The sequence below is a fragment of the Hippocampus zosterae genome, chromosome 11 (assembly GCF_025434085.1).
Source record: "Hippocampus zosterae strain Florida chromosome 11, ASM2543408v3, whole genome shotgun sequence".
In the NCBI taxonomy this organism is placed as follows: domain Eukaryota; kingdom Metazoa; phylum Chordata; class Actinopteri; order Syngnathiformes; family Syngnathidae; genus Hippocampus; species Hippocampus zosterae.
In genome coordinates this window covers 13,284,071-13,306,305 of record NC_067461.1, presented here as the reverse complement: position 1 = coordinate 13,306,305, position 22,235 = coordinate 13,284,071, and the positions used below count along the sequence as shown (strand labels likewise).

Genomic DNA, 22,235 nt, shown 5'->3' with positions numbered 1-22,235 from the left:
TCAAATACAAAGTTCATCACTTACTTGTACTGAGTCAATGACGATGTTGTGGTACACTTCTGTGTAGGCACCGTGGGTTCTGTTCCCACTGAGTGACTGTGTGAACAGTTATCTGTTTTTATAGATGCCCTGTGATTTCATTGCTTCTGTACAGGATGTTGTCAACCTGTCTGCAAGTTACATCACATTACTCAAGAGCAGGGGTCTAACATGTGCGATGATATTTTGCGGCTCACTACTTGACGTCAGTCTAATATTAATTGGGCGCCCCGCCTTTTTTTTAGCCATGCCGTTGTCCTAAGCATTTTGTGTGTGTTTTTTGGTTTTGTTTTTGGGCTCCCGCAGATTATTTTCATGACAGCTTTTGACGGAACATAATTCTCAAGTAATAACACCAACTGGCAGGAAAGAATACTGTACTGCATTCTGTCACCCACTCATGTCTTTTTCAAAACCTTCCATGAAGAGAAAGGTTGGTGTTAAAGCCAATTTCAAGAAAAAAAACACAAGGTAGAATGTTTTTTTTTTTTGAGCAGACAGGCACAGAAAGTTGCGTTGCTCAAGAAATCAAACATCATTACTCAACTTGACATGCTGAGGAGTATGGAAATACCGGGGATTTAAGTGAGAGGGCTGGGTCACCAAGCTTGTTCACATTTTGAAGACCCGTTAATCTTTTGAATTGATATTAATAATGATTAAGATGACTGCATTTGTTATACTTCAATACTTGAATACACCAGGACTCTCTCTCCAGTGGCCCACACCCTGCCCTTGACAGAGCCCTGGAGCAATGCATCTGTACATATGCACTCAAAACTAATGTTAAATAGTTTTTCAATTCAAAACATTGAATTGAATTTTTACCATTTTTGCAAAGGCAGAAACATGTCTTGATTCACTTCAAGTCAGACAGACTATGCCCTAACAGCTATTTATAATGACATGATTCTCCATAAAATATACTTCTACGTTATGCAGTCTAAATGACCAAACATGGATTTCTGATTTGATTTTCACTCGGAATAATTGAAACACCTCCAACATAGTTTTTTTCGTGAATAGGACATAAAACCTCCTTGTATACAAAAACTTTCAGACCTTATTTAACAGAGCTGGCAAATTGTGTTTTCAGATTGTGTGCACTGTTGCGATCCTTTACCAAGATCCCAAATGACAGGTGCTAAATTGCTTGTTCACTCACTCTAACAGATTGAGATTAAGTGTTCAAACAAAACAAAAACAAAAATGTCACTCGGATATTTTTTTGGAAGCCAACTACATAAAAGCCATGGGGTTTTGGGGGGATTAAACTCACCCAAAGTGCACGGGAATCAAATGTACAGTATCTGCCCATTTTGAGCAATACTGTCTTTTAAACCTTTGGCAATGTACCTGAAAAACTACTTTGGAAGACGCCGGCACCAATTGCTGCAGTGTTCTGAAAGCACCTAAACATAAGGAAATGCTGACTTGAAAGGAATTTTGAAATTGATGACATTTCAATAACTATTCTTTCTGGCATTTCAATAAGGTTTCCACAAGCGGGAAAGATCTCTTATGCTCGTCTTCAGCCCTTGTTGGTATTTTAGTACTTTCTATTACAACTGACAAGTTTGGCTCTGGCTGCGGATATTATTTGTATATACAGTATAGCATGCTGATAGATAAACAGCTGGGTCGTGTTTCATGACATTCTGACTATTAAAAAAGGTGATGGGGGAGACAGGAAATGAAAACGCATGCAGGAGCACTTTAACCTCCACACCTTTCTGCTTTCATATTTATTTTACCAATAACGGATGAGATGGTTGCCAAACTCCCTGCACTGCAAGATCAAGTCACGTGGCTTGAAAACATCCTCATATAGTATTCTCATAGCTTTCGCTGAGACAATCTCACACACACGTTCAAGATTTGTCAGACTGATTAGAAAACACATCTTCATTCTCTGATTAGGTGTGAAGTAAATGAAGCGGCCCCCCTGTGGCATGCATTTCCATAATGTCAATTAAACCCTAGTGTTTTAATAGATCAGGAATGAGAAGACTCCCCGGGTGACAAGAAAATGATAGACTTTCAGAAAACTCCAAATATCTTGATATCAGCTTCCTTTTAAGCAATCGCTGAAACATTGACTTTCATTGTGTTCATAAAATTCCAGTGGTAACGTAGAACAATCAAAACCCTAAATGTCCCATTCCATCGGAATCCATTTTTTGTCACTGTTTTAGCCATAAAATGGGTCAAAATAGGTCTGACATGGTTTGAGTTTAACACCCAAGCGGTTCATCGTTTCTATGCAATGCACGTTGAAAGGCAACAGGCCTGCAAAACGAGCAATTTCGACGCCGTTGTGACAAAGACTCATGGTTTGTTCTTTAAGTACCTGCCGTCCTCATGCTCACTACACGCCCAATCAATGCAGAACCCCCCAAAAAAGAAAAAAATCTTGAATATGGGCGTTTTGCTAATTTCCAACCCAAATGGTCTCACAAACCCGATAAACAGTTGACAAGAAAATACAGCCGAATGAGACCTTTTAACCAAAAGTACATATCGGTCATATGTCACTTGGACCTCAATTGACGCACCTCACCATTGTCTCTTAATATAATCAGCTTTTTCATACGAAAATATACCTTGCATTATCGTTTCTGAATGGCAAGTTGACAGTCCAGACATAAAAAGAAAAATGTTTACATAAACACGTCTCTCCATAGAAAAGGCGAAGCACCCCATTGTAAACATGACAGCAGACTGTCAGTATATCATTGTTGGAGTTTATTGTCTGTTATGTTATGCGCCTACCCTACGTGCACACACCAAAAAACAAAACAAAAGACCTTTGATGAAGCAAATTCTGCAGCCGCCGAGCTTTCCTTTGTCCCTGTTCCCTCCCACACTTGTTGCTCAGTGACAACAATGGAAAGTCATGATGGTGCCACAGAAAGTTGTGGAAGGTCCACAAGTCCCCACCGGGGTCCACCATTAAAAAACAAAAAACAAATCTGTGCTGTGATTGTCAAGTTCTTCCTGACATCACATGTTCGTTATCCATTAAAAAAAAATAAATGGTCTACTTTTGCCTGCTAATGATCTCGCTGCAACAGATCATCATTATTGGAATATTTTGCAGTATGATTGTTCCAGTGCCCGTTGTGTGAACCGTACTTCAAACACAAACTTCCTACTTTCTCTAACACCCAAATTAACTGATATATTCTTAACAATCCCTCCTTCTAATCTTTCTCCTTTTCGTGTGGAACGGATCTTCCTGACAGAGCAAAACCTAAATAGGTTAATTGTCACATGATATGCTCGCCACTTCAATAACTGCTGCCTGTTGCAAAAAATAGAGTGCATCTATCGAAACTGTGTTTCGTTTTACAAGAAACTCAAGCAATGCATCTGGTTTGTATTCATTCAACATATTCATCTTCCTGGAACCTGTACATTTCTGTGACATGTTTCCATAACAACCCACAAATTCCCGATGCTTGTTTTTGAATGAAATGAACCCAACGTTCTCGCGCCACAGGGCATTTTTAATTGCTTGGACTGGGCTAACGTTTTAACGTAGCCTTGCTCTAAGCAATACATCTGCTAATTAGTCGATTTGATGTGAAGGAACTACACAATTTGATTTTCTTTCATGAGACATGAACGTCATTTTGTGGATGAAAAGGGCAACTTTCACTGTGGCCCGCATTGCGCACCTTTGATTTCTGCGTGAGCCCCTGCATTTGATAAATGAATATTTCTGCATTTTCTTGACATGCTCAAATGGATCCTTGTGTTTTTGCTGTCAAGCACTCATGATAGTCTTTTTTGTGCAAGCTTTTTTTGACATTTGATTTCTCTCTTTTCAGCAAATTCAAGTCTACTTGGAGGAGGGGGTGGTAAGTGAATCGCTTGTTTGCTGCTCCTTTACAAGATCAGTTAATTTTGTTTTGAGGACCTCGATATGTTTTTCTGGATCCGCGGCAGATTTAAGTGTTTAGTATGTTCATCAAGTGCCAGTGATGAATGTGAGTGAATGTAAAACGGAAAACATGAGCGTGAAGTGCAGCGCAACCTTGCACAGTGCCACATTGAGAGATGGTCATTACTCCACTGGCCTGCCGAAGTGCATTATCATCAAAGCAGTGAAGGAAATCTCAAGCAGCCAACCGTGGTGTTCGAATAATGGGGGAAGAAGCTGGAATGCAGCAGCCCAAACCTCACTGTTCTTTTCTGAAATTTGACTTTGTCAGTGACATGATTGAAATAATCATGTCCCCCCCACAGTGGGATGAAAGCTTTTAGTTAGATGTTAAATTGTACTCTTTTTTTTTTTTTCTGGAGAAGAAAGTTTGTATGGTAGTCTCTACCCATCTATCACCATCAATCTAGTCAAATTTAAGACTTTTGTTTTTTTGTTGTGGTTCCATGGTCCATCTTCCCAATGTTTAGGGGACTCAACAACAAAGAAACAATTATTATTTTCCTTGACATTTGACACGTGTTTATTCACGGGCTTGAGATAGATGCAGTAAAAATGCATTATTAAGATGGAAGTAGCAGTGACCCGTCGATCTGCATGGTGTCCGTTTGACTGCACACTGTGCTGATGAAACCTCATTGCCATCTAATCACACTGCCTGGAGTGGCTCTCCTGATTTCTCATGGTAAAGACTGCAAGTTTTTTTAACAGGTGTGGCTCTTTAGCAGAGCACCTTCATACTCTGTATCCACAACAAATGAGGAATCTTAGCAGAGATGTTATGTAGTTGATATCAGCGGTCACAATGCATCTTCCTAATCCAACTGAGGTCTCCAAGTGTGATATGCTCGCCAACATATTGATGCCTGTGTTTTAAACAACTCTGTGGTCATTTGTTCTCACATGAACACTTTGAGACAGTAATTCATGCCTTTGTCACATCCCGGCTCGATTACTGCAATGCCCTTTACTTTGGAGTCGGCCAGTCCTCCATTAAGCGCCTTCAGCTGGTCCAGAATGTCACTGCTCACCTCTTGACTGGTACTCGTAAGAGGGATCACATAACTCTTACTCTGGAATCCCGTCACTGGCTCCCCATTCAGTTATTTTCAAGATTGTCTTCCTTTGTTTTCAAATCTCTGAATAATCTCGCGCCACCTTACCTCTCTGAGCTCATCCGCCCCTACACACCTGCCCGGCGCCTCAGGTCTGTGGACCAGACATTATTAGAAGTACCAAGAACTAAACTGAGGCTCAGAGGGGATCGAGCCTTTTCTGTTGCTGGTCCCTCTCTCTGGAATGACCTCCCACTGAACATTCGGCAAGCCTCCTCGCTGCCCATGTTCAAAGCCCTCCTCAAAACTCACTTGTATTCTTTGGCATTCGACTCAGCATGACTTAGATTTGTTCTTGGTTTTACTGTTTGGTGCTTTCTACCGCCTTTATTACCGATTTGTCTTACTGTTTATTGTGCATGTTAAATTGCTCCATGTACAGCACTTTGTATGCAGCGATGGCTGTTTGAAACTGCTCTATAAATACTGTTGACTTGTTGCGCACCAAAAAGAAAGCATACTATATGCTAGTCATTACTTTAAAGTTCAGATACTCGGAACCTGCAGACATGTTGTTTTAATTCAATTTTCCTGACTGTTGAGAAAACCTAAAAGTATTCCACATCACATAACAGTGCAGTCGGTCTATGCGTTGTGATGTTTTCCTTGGTTTCCATGGAGTTTTGCGGGCGGAGTCGGGCAAGCCCATGACTTGGAACCCCAAATCGTCCCTGGATTAGGAGCCCCTGTTTTACACGACATTGTCAACTGAAAATGGTTACTAGCAGTTACTTGTTTGGTTCAGGTAAATACACTTTCCTTCGACAATGTTAACATCTGTATTCAGAACTATTAAACACACCGAAGCTTCATTTTTACATGGTCATCATTGGGTAAACATAACATGCCAAATAGCTTGGCTTTCTGAATCAACGGCAGTGGTTACAAGACATATACATAGCTGATCATATTAATTATAAATGCTTAAAATTCCTCTGTGTTATAAAACCAATTTTTCCAATCATTTGATGCTTTTCTGCTTCATAAAATCAAGGTCAGTAAACTGAAGGAAACAAATAGGTGATGTTTTCAGTCCCGTATTGCTTTTCTTTCCTGAAACCAAACAAAATTGATGGTTGCAATCAAGTGCAGTTTTCCAACATTAAAAAGAGTGATGACACACACACACACACCCACACACACACATGTCTAGCCTCATGGAAAGCCCAGAAGCCTTTTTTTTTTTTTTGCTCTCTTTATCACTCTGAGGTGGCTGCTGAAACTGCAAACCTTTCTCACCCTGGCCCTCCCTATAGCTTTATCTGTGGTTAGGCATGTGAATACCCTCTCCCCAGGTGGTGGAAAGGATCGATGTGAAGAGGGGACGTACTCTCATACCTTCCTTATCTCCCAGCTGTCCCTGCAGGACTCTGCAGAGGTGCACTTTCACAACAGGGTGATTCATCGTGTTTGGCCTCATACACCAGAGATGTATTTAGTTCCCACAGATTGGGAGGATGGCCTACTACCACTTCACCAAAACTGACCCCCCCCCCCCCCCCCCCAAACTCTGAACCTCCACTTCACGTGAAGACATTTAGCTGACCGTCCTTTCACTTTTAGATATTCTTTTGTCAGTGTTAGACTTAAGACAGATCTGGAGCAGATATTTATCCTTTTCGGTAAAAAATTGTTGGTCAGTTGCAATAATAATAATTTGCTTTGCTATTTAGCTATCTATATTGTATTGAATGTGAATCAGTGATTTGCAAAACATTATTAGTACTTGTACTTATTATTTTTCCAATTGCATTACATTAGGTGTCAGTTATTCACAAATCTTGGCTACCCATGAGCGTTGGACTGGTCCCAGTCTCGACCGCACATTAAATAAATTCTGTCAATGGATTGGATAAAATGGCCCATTTTCTAATCGATCGGTGACCTATTCACAAATTTTGGCTACCCATGAGCGTTGGACTGGTCCCAGTCTCGACCGCACATTAAATAAATTCTGTCAATGGATTGGATAAAATGGCCCATTTTCTAATCGATCGGTGACCGGTTATTTGTTATTTGTTATTCATTCATTCATTCATTCATCTTCCGTACCGCTTGATCCTCACTAGGGTCGCGGGGGGTGCTGGAGCCCATCCCAGCCGTCTTCGGGCAGTAGGCGGGGACACCCTGAATCGGTTGCCAGCCAATCGCAGGGCACACATAGACGAACAACCATCCACGCTCACACTCACACCTAGGGACAATTTAGAGTGTTCAATCAGCCTGCCATGCATATTTTTGGAATGTGGGAGGAAACCGGAGCACCCGGAGAAAACCCAGGGAGGCTCGGGGAGAACATGCAAACTCCACACAGGGAGGCCGGAGCTAGAATCGAACCCGGTACCTCTGCACTGTGAAGCCGACGTGCTAACCACTGGACTACCGGGCCGCCCTGTTATTTGTTAATTTTTTTTATTTTCATTTATTTTTGGCGGGGGGAGGTGATCTGCTCCAAAATCTTGATCATGTCAACCTTAGTCAGTATTCGTTCATCACCCAAAATTCAGGTGAAATATTATTTTGGTTGGCATATGCAATCATGGTGTGAATTCCGTGCAATCGAATATATATATATATATATATATATATATATATATATATATATATATATATATATATATATATATATATATATATATATATATATAGTTCCTAAAATCTGTGTGTACTCTGAGCATTAATTTACAGAGAGAAAAAAAAATAAAAATAATACAAGATACAGATTACAATGGACATTTTAATTCTCCGGCGCTGTGTTTAATCCTATAAAATCACTAATGGGAATTCTCACTGGGCTCTATGTTTTCACTTTCATGTACACAATGGAGTTAACCAAAATAGCATGGTTATCTGCAGCAGACATATTGGTCTCGCTGGGATTCTGAACATACATGGAGGGAAATAACAATGATCTCTGATAATAGCACACTAAATGAGGCCTTGGTGAATAGTGGATAATTATGAATGGTCCTGAGATGATCTTGTAATGTGTGTCGCCATGTGGCTGGATGCTGGCACCGTCCCAAAAGAAATGTAAACATCCTGCTGTCAATCTCACCGCCACTCCAATTTATCAAAGGCAACATGACTGCCCCCCCTGCCTTTTGATGTCCCAATTCAGAAAAGGGGGGCTGCCTCATTAGCATTCTAAGCACAATTGTTACCCATTTAGCAACAGGATTTGAGGAGACCTCCCAAACAAATTGTTTTTCTCGCGTCCAGCCAAGCAGTGGGGCACATCCATGCTTGCTTAATAAATCCTAATTCTGAATAATTTAGTCAGTGGGTTCCAGCGCTCACTAAATTAACTAGCCTTCACCATTGTTAGCGTGGCACCGACTTTAGCGCTGCTGGCCCTCAGGTCTCTTCATTGGCATGAGTGTACAAACACATGCGGGATTATGGTTGATGTGCCTCTGATTGTATCTGATTACGGTAGTTGTCCTGTGATTTTCTTCTTGTGCATCATCAAGGTTCCAACAACAGCAGCCTTGTGTTTAGCCATTCATAAACGGACGTGACAAGCTTGCACAGCCTTCATTTTGAGGAAATTGGCCGCTTTACATGGCATTTTCGAAAATGATCACTTTGAGGTTGGATTTTGAAAGTTTACGTTTTTACTTACAAACATGCATTTTTCATGGAAACAATGGACCGAAACGTAAAAAAAACAAAGATCCATTTATACTATTTCAAATGATAACCAAGTTTGTGATGTTTTGGGAGCCTGACAACTATCACGTTTGAAACAGGGGTCCCGGATTAGATTGATTTCAAAAAGCAGCCTTCGCATTTCCCTGCTCGCGTACGAATGCATATTTCCTGAGACGATCATGTGGTTGTCCCAGTTTGCGTGGGACCATGTGAAAACACTACCTAAATTGGCAACAACAATGGAGGATTATCGTGTCGGACATTTGTTACCTTGGAGTGCTCTGCCCATTTTTATCACATTTCTGTGAATAATTCTTCCTTCATTGGACACTTTTCCAAAACTGATAAGAACAAACTCTCAGTTTCCTTGCGGGCGGCAAATAATGACCACACTGTAGAAGGATGTGTTTCTAGAATGTGAGGAGAACGGAAATAGATGGACAAATAACACCCAACCGTGCTCTTTTTGTTCTGAACTTATGGTAAAATATCCCCCCCCCCCCCCTCCCGGCTGATGAAAGTTTTGCAATTTCAGCAAAGCTAAATCTTTATTATCCTATACGTGTGACTTTGTGCTTTAAAAAAATAAATAAATAAATAAATTTAAAAAAATCCAGTTTCGGACATGTTTGGATAATCCTTTCTACAAGATCAGTGTTTGCTTTGTTGTCTAGATCTCTGTCTCCATTTGTTCTGCAAAGAGTTTCGTTTTCTTTTCACATTACCTTCAGGTGAACCATTATCCGCTTTCTGGTGCTGCCAGAGGCCTGTTTATTATGGAGATTGGCAGAGACCGGGGCATGGTGTACTTTGTAAAAAGGGGTGGGTGTTGGGGAGCTGGAGATGGTGTTGGGCCTGGCTGACCTGCCGGCCTAGCTGCAGCCACATCAGCTTTCTGGGAGCTCAGGACCTCCCTCTCTGATTAATCATTCAAAGATGACACCATTCTCATCGCTCATCGATTACGCACCATGCTCAACCGATGGTCCACAGTTCACAGATGGTAGTAACAGCCATTAGCATAACTTATGACAAAAGAGAGTGTGTTTTCCCTTAGGAGTAGCCTAAATAATGTAACATGATAAATGAAATGCAAAGATTCCTCCCTCAGTGTAATACCCGAGGGACATGCTTATCTCCTCATATTTAGTGAGCACTTAGTTACACCCTGATCAAGATGCAGCACATATCGGTGATGAAATACGGGAGGTTGCCGTGTTGTCAAGTTCAGGTGTTCGGTAATTGTTAAGCAATACATACTGTATATGCTAAATGCAACTCATTCTGTATTTTATTTTATTTTTTAATTAGCATTGCTTGGTCAAGTGACCGGGTTCGAGATTACAATATTTATTTTTATTTTATTTTTTTTAATGCTCTTTTATGATGCATACTCTCATTTGGAGGCGAGCTTTGATTTTCACACAGATGTAGTAGTGTTAACATATTACTAGATGTTATGTACAATTATAAAAGAAAAAAACGAATAAAAATATCCATCACGTCATGCAAAGTGTCGTTTTTATTTTTGGGATCACTACAAGTTTAACGGTGGTGGTAACTTCTCATTGCACTGCAACTAATTGTTCATTTGAAGCAACTTGTCACTGGATTGTTAGCCCGGGCCCCTAATTCAGCGGCGTTGAAGGCTCCCATGAGTGAGTTTTTAATAACATACATTCATGCAGCGCTAGATGGTGTCCTTTTTATTTGGTTAGCACTGTTCCACTCAGTGCAACCGTCACACTCGTTTAAAAGTTGGTTATTTTTGGTTTCAGTGGTTATTTTTGGAGAGGGACAGTGGGATGACACCACAATTTGAATCAAGCTTAACTAACAAACATGAAGAAAATGTGCATTCACTTCCCGAAGGTGCTTCTTGCAGCCCAACAGCAGTCCAGCCTTGTTGCTTTATACAACATTTATTTTCCAATGAATATAATGCCTAACTGTATATTAGATTGATAGTCGGTACCATTAAGTATAGTAGTATAATTAAAATCTTATCGATGCCCATCCCCAGTAGCATTTATGGATATTTATGAGCCAGTTGTCACATTGAGAACTCGGTAATACCTGTATGTGTATTGTCACAATGTACAGTATGTAAAAGGTTCTTCTGTTGCATCTGCCGTTAAGTGTAGGTCATTATCTCAACCGTGTTTGGAAATAGCCAAGGAGCGGGGGAAATTACATTTGGTGGACTGCCCCCTCTCCCGCTTTGTTTCCACTGCCCCCTACTCCAATCTGTAGTGATGGATGGACTAATTGATGTGGAATGATTGAACCATTCATTTTAGTCAAAAACTGCATTCCATATTAAGAATTTTTACATGATAATGGGAAGGTAAGAAGAAAGTCAAAGAACGGCAGATTAAAAAACAGCAAGGAACAAAAGGGAAAGGTTAGAGCATGCAATTATGTGTGCCAGTAACAAAAAAAATGGCCAGTTGTGCAAAGCTAAGCTTCAGAGACTGGTGAACTGGATTTATGAGAAGGTGTGTATCTGCAAACGACAGGACGACACATCTGCCACGTGTCTTGGTATCTCACTTGTAGCCTATGAATCATTCATCTCTGTCCCCATGTATAAATCAAGCTGCTGGCCGATGCCTGTGGCAGTCATGTCTTAAGCTGGTTGATGGCAGCGCTTGATCTCTGGCATTGTGCTGCAAGTGAGGAAAAGGAGCAAACTTGAATGGCATTTGAAACCATCTGTGTTGCAGTTGTGACCAGATTTGTTCTGCTTAACAAGTCCACACAAAGACTAGGGCTTTTTTTAATACTGGGGATCATTTTGTCATGTGTATGTAAGCCGATGTAAACCATCAAATAGGGATAACATCAATATTGTTAAAAATACAACGTGAAAAGACTATTTTAAGTTTCAAGGTACCTTATGAAGTCCACTGATCTGACAAGTCTCAACAAACAAAGTCTTGGAGAATTGAGCAAAAGATCGCGATCCTAATCAACCACTAACCATTCAACATTTTTCCTGTTTAGTTGCTTGCATTATATTTAATAGTTACCTATCTAGAAAGTTGTTAAGTGGAGTGTGACTGCATCTAGGGCAAAACAAAAAGTTCTATTATTTATTAAAATTCAGCAGATTCCTTCATACTTAAATGGTTCTATAGAATATGGTAGTTAAAGCAGCACGAATGCCAGATCAGTGACTTGAAACCTGGACCCTCATTTTTAAAGTGTAATGTGCTAACGACTTAGCTATTCATCCTCCGTTCTTGTCTACAGTGCACAAGGTCAATGTTAGGTAAATTGTAATTAGCAGACATTTCTCATTTTGGGATGACACTTTACTAAAAATTGCAGTTAGATTATTTTCCTTTGCCATCTTACTTGTTTCGTGCAAAAAAATCCCATGAGTGGGATGATAGCACACTCACTTGAAGCGGACTATTAGTTTTCAGTTTTAATTGAACCAACTCACACAAGACAACTGTGAGCACTCTGGGCCTGAGTTAGCAATGTCTCAAACAGCGGGCACCCTAACTTTACGGATTTTGCGAACAAGTATAAAAATGGTGGACTGCTGTATGTAAGAGACAGACATTGAATGCATTTAATGTTTGTACCTTGGAAAATACTGAGTTGAAAGCATTTTTTTATTTTTATTATATTTTTTGTTATTGTGGAATTTCAATCATGTTTACGCGATCATAAAAGATTTGGTCGTCTCGTCATTTGTCATTTTGACTTCACCTTATTGTTATGGTTACACAGAGTGGTGAAAATGGCAACTGCCTTTCAGAAGCAGTATTTGAAGGCACAAAATGACCCGTCATGATATGTGCCAGGTTCGAGAAATCTTATCGCACCTGCTAAAATAACCCATTTGCATTTCTCCTTTCTCAGAACATGCAAAATGAATTGCACTCAAATTTTGTGCTTTTGGCACATGCGATTGTGGGTCTGCTCGGTGATCATATTTGCCCGAGCAATCACGTTTTCACCTGTTTTTGCACACATAAACTAATATATCAGGCCGTAAGTACACTAAGTACTGCATAATTATCACTATTTTTAGAAGAACGCGTTCCGACGGAACTTGCCAATCTCTTTTGGAGGGTTATATAAGGGTTCTTAATTTTGGATAGAATCCTTCCAGTGAAACTTTCCTCGCTGAAAAATAGTGTTGTCATTATCGTTTTGGAGTTGTATAAAGCTTTAAAGGCGCAAGCGTTCAGTGTTTTTGTGCTGCCATTTAACTGCAAGGAAGGGCATAAGAAGAGAGCAGACCAATAGCAGACTTTTCTGAAACATTTAGTTGAAAATAAACGTGTGATATTACAATACAATACAATACAATACAATACATTCTGATTTATATAGCGCTTTCACAACAGCGGCAGCTGTAACAAAGCGCTTTACAAAACAGTTAACATAAAGTAAAATAATAAACACAACACATAACATAAAACACAAACAGTCGTGCAGTCCTAACCACTTTTCCGTCACACGCTTTGTTGTTTGAAGCGGTTTGAGATGAAAGAGGAGAGAATCAAAGTGTCCTTTAACCAGTGGATCAGAGACGTCATGCTCAAAATGAGCACACGTCGGCTACAAGCTAAGTTTCAAAGTCAACAAGAAGCTGTAGCATCCATTGACGAAAAAAGAGATTGGTTCACTTCTCCTGTCCCATGGAAATCCACTTCAATTCCAAGCGGCGACTCACGGTTCCAAATACGCATCGGTGCTCTTCGCCAACGCTCCTCTCTCCTCATCCTCAACTTCAGCGGCCATCCATCCAGCCGCACCGACGCCAACTGTCCAACAGCGCTGACATAGCCACTGAACAAATCGGGGTTGTGAAAAATGCTGCCCATTACTGGCGCAAAAAACACAAGCGCACCAGGTCTGTCCAGCACCGACAGTCAATGGCGCCGACATTCGTCCCAATCAAAATCTATGCTGGTACAGGCGTGCTGCCGAGAAGGCGCAACCACCAAGCACAGATACTGCTCCTTTGACGAATGTCGTGGCCAAAAAGCGCTGAAAACAGTCCATATCAGGTCCACACGATCAAACAACAAACAACATGTGACAAAACAAAAGACAAAAACAGCAAAAAAGAACAAAAAAGCAAGGCTCTTGAAGAGCACTTGCCGAAGGCTGCCTACTCGGGCGCCATCTTGGAAAAAAAAAAAAAAAAAAAAAAAAAAAATCTGTTTCACACTCTCCCTTAGGGTCTCCACTATAAATGTATTGCAGCTGCTTGTTTTACTTTGTTTTTGACCTCTGTAGCCTTTCTCTTCTTCTCTTTCCGTCTCAGAAAGGAAACAAGGATGGCCTTTGACTTCAATCGGGGGACATGGGAGATTGATGTTGTGCAATTCTACACAGTATCTTTGTATATTTGAATCAGTGATGTCTTCTCATGACTCTACTTGGCAAAAAAATGCAATTTAATAAGTATCCACCTTATTCTGTCACTGCACATTGTGTACAGTGAATTCTGCCGCAGGGCTTGTGAACGAGGCAAAAAAATATCAATTTAGTTCTTCTTCACATTGCATTGCACTAGACCTCCCCCAGACCCCTTGGTGTATCACAATTTCTGGGTCAGTTGTTTGAGATTTAAGACAACTCAAAGCATTACCAGCCCAAGTGTCAGAGCACATTTGTGTCCCATGCCAGAGTCATTGTGGCCTGTTCTGTGGACTGATCCTGCGGTCGCTTTGGCCATTTTGTTTAGCACGCGTGTGTCTGCGTGTATTATCGGTAATTGTCTTTTTGACCGTGTCTTGAAACGGTTGTGTGCGTGAGTGCAAACTTGAATGTCCACACGTTTGCTTGAATGAGGCCTGTCAGCGTCCGTCTGAATCTGCAAGTGTGGAACTGGGCTTCAGCTGTAGTAATCTTATTCCGCAATATCTAGATGCTGAGTTGTCTTGTCAGTTGACTCAGTGGTCACTTTGGGTCCCGCTGCCCCCAGCGATGCAGGATGGAAGTGATGAGATCTGACAGATGGGGACAGTTCTTAGCAGGGCTCTACTTCGTCGTCTTGCCAAACAGTGCAAGGCTAACACAAGGTCGTAACACGAGGCTCAAAGAAGTTGGCCAAATTGTCAACCGCTCATTTAGAAATGGTTGACGTCAGAGTTAGAAACCCTTGATTCGGTTGGTCTACTCAACATTTCTGCAATGCGATTGAACTCCTAATTTTGGAATGCGTATAAATAAATCTATTCATTACCGGTAATATTTTTTTCCCTTGTCTGTTTGTGTTCAGTCTTAAAGGTCAAGAGCGTAGTAATTAAAAAAACAATCCCAAAGGAAATATTTTTATGTCACAAGTCAAATGATTAAATAAAATATTTTAAATAAAGCATGAAAAACTAATTTATATTTAGTAAATTTGACAATGTTTTTCCCGAAGTGAGATCCTGACGACCGACAAACCCGCAAGTGTTGCATCACATCAAGACAATAGCCCACAATGGAAAATGTACAAAGCCAGTCAGAAATCGATTTGGAAAGTGACGTTTCAAACCATCTGAGGGATTCCAGGTTTTTGAAGAGTTGGAGGAAGATGAATGGGAAACTATGTGTGGTGAGCCTAAGATGATGATGTGACAGATATGCTGAACAGTTCATGAGTACTGCTATGCAGGAAACATCATCTGTTTTAAGGTGAGTTTGACCAGAGTCCCCTGAGAGCTTGCGGCAAAATTCCAAGTTTCCATTTAATATGTTGCTTTGACACAACATCGATATTGTTGTTGTTCATGGGAATGACACATGTGTGACGGGCTCCCACAATACATCAAGTTGACACCTTATAGGCCTGTGGTTTGGCGCAGTGGAGAATGGCGAGCTGTACTGTTCATCCCACAGACAAAAAGAGTACACACAAAAAACTGTTTTGGTTGATTGCTCCTTGTGACCAGATATTTAGACCACAGTGGAGGTTTTATCGGTTATGTGAGATTCAAATACTTGGGAAAGGAAAAGACATGCAGTGGTATTGAACAAGCTTTTTGGTGACTTTGTTAGTCATTATCCTAATTTGATACATCTTGCTGAAACGGATCTAGTGTGGTGGATATTTGCCAACATGCAACTCACTGTGGAGCTTCCGAATCCCTCATGGGACAATCTAGTTAGGTCTGTCTGACAGACCGCTTGCCTACAAGTGAGGGTTCAGCCGAGGGAAAGCTGAGCGTGCTCCAGAGGAAAGCTGTCATTTTTTTCCAGACCACGGGGAATAACATTTTCTGCCTCCTCGCTCCTTCCCGTCTTACCTTCACCCTGTATTTATCCTTCACTGTATCAGTCGGTTCCCTTGGTGAAGATCTTAACTTTCCCAGTGTCTGCTCCTCTCAGCCTGGCTGTGCAACATAAACGGGCGTGCATCGAACAGATGAAACACCAAGCATCCCTCAGGAGGCGGACAAGTCACCGTGTGAACCCCCTCGCTGCTACCTAAAAAGACCCAGTAGCAATCCCGGTATACTTGCTGAGACTGACACTGAGCCAGCAAGTTGGAGTGGGCTAAAATACGCTTCTGCGTCCTTCCTGTGTGGGAAGATGAGTGTTTATAACTTTGGGATGATACCCACCACCTTATCCCCTCTTCCCAGGCACTTCATTATCACCCGCACAGTGCTCCTGCAGTGTGCACTCTGGAGACAGATCTCTAAGGAGAGTCTGAGGAACCCACGTGAAGGCACACTGAAGACCCGAGGTGAATGTCAGGCAAAATTAATGTAGAGAAGGAGGTGTGGAAAATGGCAGAGGGATAAGTCGACAAAAAGCAGGGGACAGATGTCTGCCGCAGTGGGTGGCGTGAAAGACAAACTGTTTGTGTTATGTCTTCTCATTTTCCATCTACAAATTAATGTATTTTCACAACAAGAACAGGATCCGGGTCATCAACGTGCACACTGTTATCAGATATGTTTGTGGGCTGGTGGCAACTGTTACCATGTTTTCAAGCGAGTGAAAATGATACCGATTTACTTTTCCCCATGCAGCAGTTTTGCATTACAACTTGGTATTATGTAATACAGGTACCTGGAGATTGCTATGATAGGCTGTAATATATTATCAAGTGCCACGGACCTTAATTGATTCCTTTCTTTGGCATTGAGCCCATCGGAGGCTTTTCTGTCCCAGGGAATGATTTCTCATTCGAATGATGGTTTGGCAGAAACGCAGCAAGCCAAAAATCAAACAACAAATATAATTTGCTGCCTCACATTGGCTACAGCTGAACAAAGTCGGCAATAAAACACAGGGATCAGAGTCCAGCGGTTGCACAGAATCCGGCATTCTCCGGGACATTGTTATATGTATTGGATCACTCTGACTCTCATATTAAAAAATAAATAAAAAATACATGAGTGCAAGTGCTCAAACATTCAAATCTTGTATATGCATGCAGGAATGAGGCTCTACATTTATACTTTTGCACTGGTAGCACTTCTGCAGCCAACTTTTTAAATTGGTCGCACCAAGACAGATTTGGTCTCATCATTTTCTGGTATCGTGCGGCACGGCCCTTTTTGCGTTTCAATTGGAATAGCGTACTTTCATATGTCATATAGATTGACACTGACTTCAGATATTTTTGCAAAATATTTTACTGTAGCAACAACTATCTGCAACAAGCAGCGCCTGGGGTCAGTTATTTTACAAAGTGTTAACAGAAAGCAGGTTTTGCTTTTATGTGGACATTTTGTTCAACACGGAGGGGGCAGCTCTTACAGTGAGGCCTCTTAACCCTCTTCCCCTTCGCAGCCAACCTAGCATCATAATCAATCAACGCTGCCTTGGATTTGTTTTTTGTTTTCCCAACCGGGGTACGTGAGCATATTGCAGGGGCAATGTGGAAACTCATTAAAGCTCAATTGACTGTTGGAAATAGAATGCTATAGTGGGTCTGATTATTATTCTTCAGTGTTTTGTTGCTGATATTTAAAGTTTAATACCTGTTTGGAAGGGACTAATTCCAATTGCACTCCAATGTTTTGTGGTAAATGTTAACAATTATATACAGTATAACAAAGGCAGGTTTCTTTTTTTAATTCATATTTTGTTTTCATTCATTGTCAAAGCAACATTTGTTTAATTTGTGTTAATTTTAAATGCTCTGTGGTGACTGTGACTACTGTATTGTCTCTCTCTCACATCTATCGCTGCTTCTGACACGATCTGCACCAGATTTCAAGTGTGTGTGTGTTATAAGATCGGGGGAGGGGGCTTAGAAACATGTGGTGATTGAGACCCATGCTGATGAGTTGATCTTACAAAAGTCTTGAACCTTTAGACCAAAGACTTATCTTTCATGACAGTTGTAGAATTGCATTTCTGAATCTTTCCTCTTCCTACAATAAGCATAATCTACTATTTAGAACGTGCGTAAAACTCATGGCCCATGAGTCGCAGCAAGCAGTTACATCTGGTGCGCGAAACCATTTGATTAATTGTGTGGAACTGGCCTGCACCACAAGCGTATCATGAAAGTAAACATATGGTGTCTTTGCTATTCTCAGAGACAGTTTATGTTTGACACAAGTAAGCACGCATGAGGTAGCCTAATTTTGAAAGAGACCAGCGTGGCATTAATTGCAGGGTTCCACAGCCTCAACAAAATTGGCAATGGTTGAAATGTACACAATTTGAGAACCCCCCACCCCCCCCAAAAAAAAACACATGAACTACTATACAATGCTTCTACAAGCTAACACATTAGAGGCATTATAACACAAATGTAATTTCAGCAAAAACCATGCTGGGAAATATCTCCTCACCCGATTCCACAATATGCCACAATATCTTTTCTTTATTGGGAAGCACAGATGAATGCACTACCACAAATCCCTTGACACAGAGCAATAGGTGCCATATGCAATAAAAGGCTTCTGCTTAATGATCACCTGACATCACCATCAGTGACCTCACCTTCTGAATCCACTTTGTAGCAAGCTCATTGCTAGTCAATTACTGGCTCATGCTTACTTAAATTAAATTCCCCCGATCCTTAGCCTTACAACTACAGCTTGTCACATTATTATCTCTTCACATATGTCTTCTCCTTGATGGAAACCAGAAGTCCATTATGACAATCTCTACAACATACCGATTTATACCAAACATAATAAACAAGCTAGTTGCCAAGAAAAGATGACAAATATCAAGTTCTGGCCAAATATCATCAAAGCATAAGACTTTTTTTTAAGACCTGCAGAATTACAGATGTTTTTTTTTAAATGTTGCGTAACATTTTAGTTGATTGATTTTTCTTGTCTTTTTTTGATTCAGATTTATTTTAAAACAGTTTCTCTTTAGCCTTTTCAAACGTATTTTAGCCTGGTCTTGTTGGAGTTAATGAGCATTCTGGGGGGTGGGAAGGCACGAGTGGGTGGCGGTAGTGGTATCGTATCTGTAGTATTGACCGTATCTTCTCTTTTTAAAGAAGCTTTCCAAGCCTTGATGAGCACAGCTTGCCAATCAGTTTGTTAGGGTCTTTCTACCATGTGCAGAGAAAATGACCCAGTTCATCAAACTGTGAGTGCGGCAGAGCATGTCTCTCGTGGCTCTGGTACGAGCCTTGATGAAACCGCAATCAGCTCAGCACCATGGGGAGCTATTGTGTTTACAGTTGGTGGGTGGATGGACCTGCTGCAATCTGAGAGATTCAAGCTTTGATGTGAGCTGGGCAAAGACAACCACACATCAGGTCTACCTGGAAATGCAAATATGACACTGTCCCTTGCCTTTAGCCTCCACTACTGATCGAGTAATCAACAACACACTGACTTATTCCCACGGCTCTGGGCGCATTGCAGTGTGGGAGGGCTATTAATGAAGGCGCACACAGCTCTCGCGCTTGTTAACTGTGTTGTGCGTTTTGACCTAAAGGTCACAATGTGGCTGATTTAGGTGGATAGCCAAGAAAGCGCTTGACCTTTTTGCAATTCTCTCCGATAACCATTTGTTCCGCGCCAATGTTGTTTATTCCGTGGAAAACTTGCTTTTCCGCAATAGCTCTTTCTTAGAAAATGTGTTCAGTTGGACAAAAGTACACCATACAATTCTCAAATGCATGTTAGGGCTTTGTCTGAAAGCCCAAAGAAGGTGTTCCTGCCTTTCGGACAGAGTCAAAATGGCATGCAAATAATGTGGATTGGACCAAATCAGATGTGAAAGTCAACAAATTAGCAAATTAGCTTTGCAGCATTTAAGGCTGTTATGTTTTCACCGAGCATGTGAGTTATTGCTCACTGGCTTTTTCAAATGAAGGCATGTTTAATATCTATCTGGATCCCCCTAGAAATGTCATGCCTTTTTCAAGTTCTAAATGTGAGCTGCTGTATGTGAAGTTTCAACATGGCTTACCTCCCCTAAAAAGCTCTTGAGTGAGAATGTATGGTTTCATATGAATCGAGGAGTTGTCTGAAGTTTTTGTCATAGTTTTCTTTTTTCTTTTTTACTGAATGGTTTCGTTAATTTATAGGGCACAGCTGTTTTATTTACTGAACCTAGATTACATAAGAATGGAGACATTTGAAACGTGTGTGTGCTTTTGTTGGTGTTCATTTATGTGTGCGTGTGCGTGTGCGTGCGTGTCTGCAGGCGCAAAAGTATGGAAGAGCATGCAGAATGGTTTCATGGGCATTTGGCATCTATCTTCCAAGACTTAAATTGGCTCTGGATGTTGCTCCTGTGCAGTCAATGACAGAGTCGTCGGTCTGAGAAAGAGAGAAAAACTCTCAACACTCATTTTCGAGGTTATTCTACAGTTGGGTTTGAAAACGTGGCTTGTTAATTTCCCCCTGTGCCTCCTTGGGTGACTTGCTCTTGATTTGGACATTGCCTTTGATCACCCACAAAGCATGTCGCAGTAAGGTCTGCATAGGCACCAAACAGATGGCCATTAAATCATGCGTTTTATTTTACTGCAGTCATTTACAGCCCCGCAAGATCTGTGTGCGTTTATTGCCGCCATTTAGGATGGCTACTGCACATATGAGAAACATGCAAAGGCCTCTTTGTCAAGACCTTAGCTGAAAAAATTTATTGTACGACCCCTTATTCAATTCATGATTACATTTTCCGCAATATAAATGGAAAGGTGTGCAGTACAATATGAAATGTTGCATGACATCTTTTAAGGAACCCCAATTCCAATGCCATTGAGTCATATCAATCAGTAACGGCATATTTCACTTTTGTTGGCAACTATGTTTAAAAGATTTTCAATCTTTGTGTCAGTAAATGTTATGGAGAAAGAAATACGTAATTATTTTTGCATGATTGGCTACTGAGCAGCCAAGGAAATCCAACCTAATGATGCATTTCATCTGGCTGGCATTTAAGGTGCTTAGTCTGACCTCAGCAAGCCACCATGATTGGACCAGATACATCAAGTGGTCACATCTCACTTACCTTTATAGTATTTTTTTCCAACTTTGATTATTCAATAATAATAAACCACCTACACAAACAAAAAATTATTCAGTTATAGCAATGCTACAGCATCCGCCATGATGCAATACCTTTTTTTTCTATCTTTCTGATCAAAAACCATCCCAGCATACTCATGTACATTTTATTAATTTCATTTTCAACTAACCTGTGACCTTAATTAGAACACCCGGTGTCCAAAATGGCTAGATTGTCACTGACGGTTGACAGTCTTTTTAAATGTGATTTTTTTTTTTTTTTTAGTACAACTTGTTACTTGCCATTTGTAACTAGCTCATAGCCATCTGTTTACATTCTGCTCCGTGCATAAAGTCTGCTCTAGTTGAAATATGCATTCATTTGCATTTTTGTTTTCCTTTAGAAGTTTGTTCCCGGGCAAAATCCCTCACAAATGTTCACATCAAAACGTTGCTGCTGTTGCACCACATGAGTGTTAGCCCCTTTTGTGGTATCTCACATATTCTTGTCATTCGCTAGATGCGGGACCTTAATATTGCCGTGAAGGATGAAGTTCCTGACGTGGCAAGTTTGTTGACTGTTCTTCTGGGTGGCGGGTGACAATAGGTTCCTTGGGCTCCAGTGAAAGTGGTTTGGCTTTTTGCCCTAAGGTGTCTAGGTGGAGCATTTTAAGCATCACTTGCTATGAGTACTAATCTGGCCTCCTTGGCAAACACCAACCTTTTCTTCTGCAAACTTCAATCAGTGAAACACAATTAACAGAGGTGAAAGGGGTCAAGGTGTGACCATGGTGTCTTCAGCCAACGACATGGTTTATTCAGAGAACATTTGCATGCATTGTTTTGGTTTCAAAAAGCCGTAACATTGTTCATGTACAGCAGTTTCTTTGACAAGTCTAAATTATAGCAAGTGACAAAACAGAAAATAACATGCACATAGGGAGTCCAAATATAGCATTTCAAAGTTACATGCAGCACATAGTCTAAGTACCATATTTTAGATCACTCCAGAGTAGCCCGTGTCAGTCCAAAAAAATCCATCACGAAGAAAGCAATTAGCTGCTTTGAAGT

At 40.8% G+C, this 22,235-nt stretch overlaps 1 protein-coding gene across 3 annotated transcripts in view; it reads left to right on the top strand.

Annotated features, from left to right (window-relative positions):
- macrod2 (mono-ADP ribosylhydrolase 2) overlaps nucleotides 1–22,235 on the top strand; it is a 384,195-nt gene that overhangs the window by 91,516 nt on the left and 270,444 nt on the right. For 2 of the 3 annotated variants that reach the window (XM_052079640.1, XM_052079639.1), the window contains exon 4: nucleotides 3,873–3,902. The exons of the other annotated variant lie outside the window; for it this stretch is intronic. In XM_052079640.1, coding sequence (XP_051935600.1) covers nucleotides 3,873–3,902 — 30 coding nt within the window. The remainder of the gene's footprint in view (nucleotides 1–3,872; nucleotides 3,903–22,235) is intronic. 3 annotated transcript variants of the gene reach the window in all.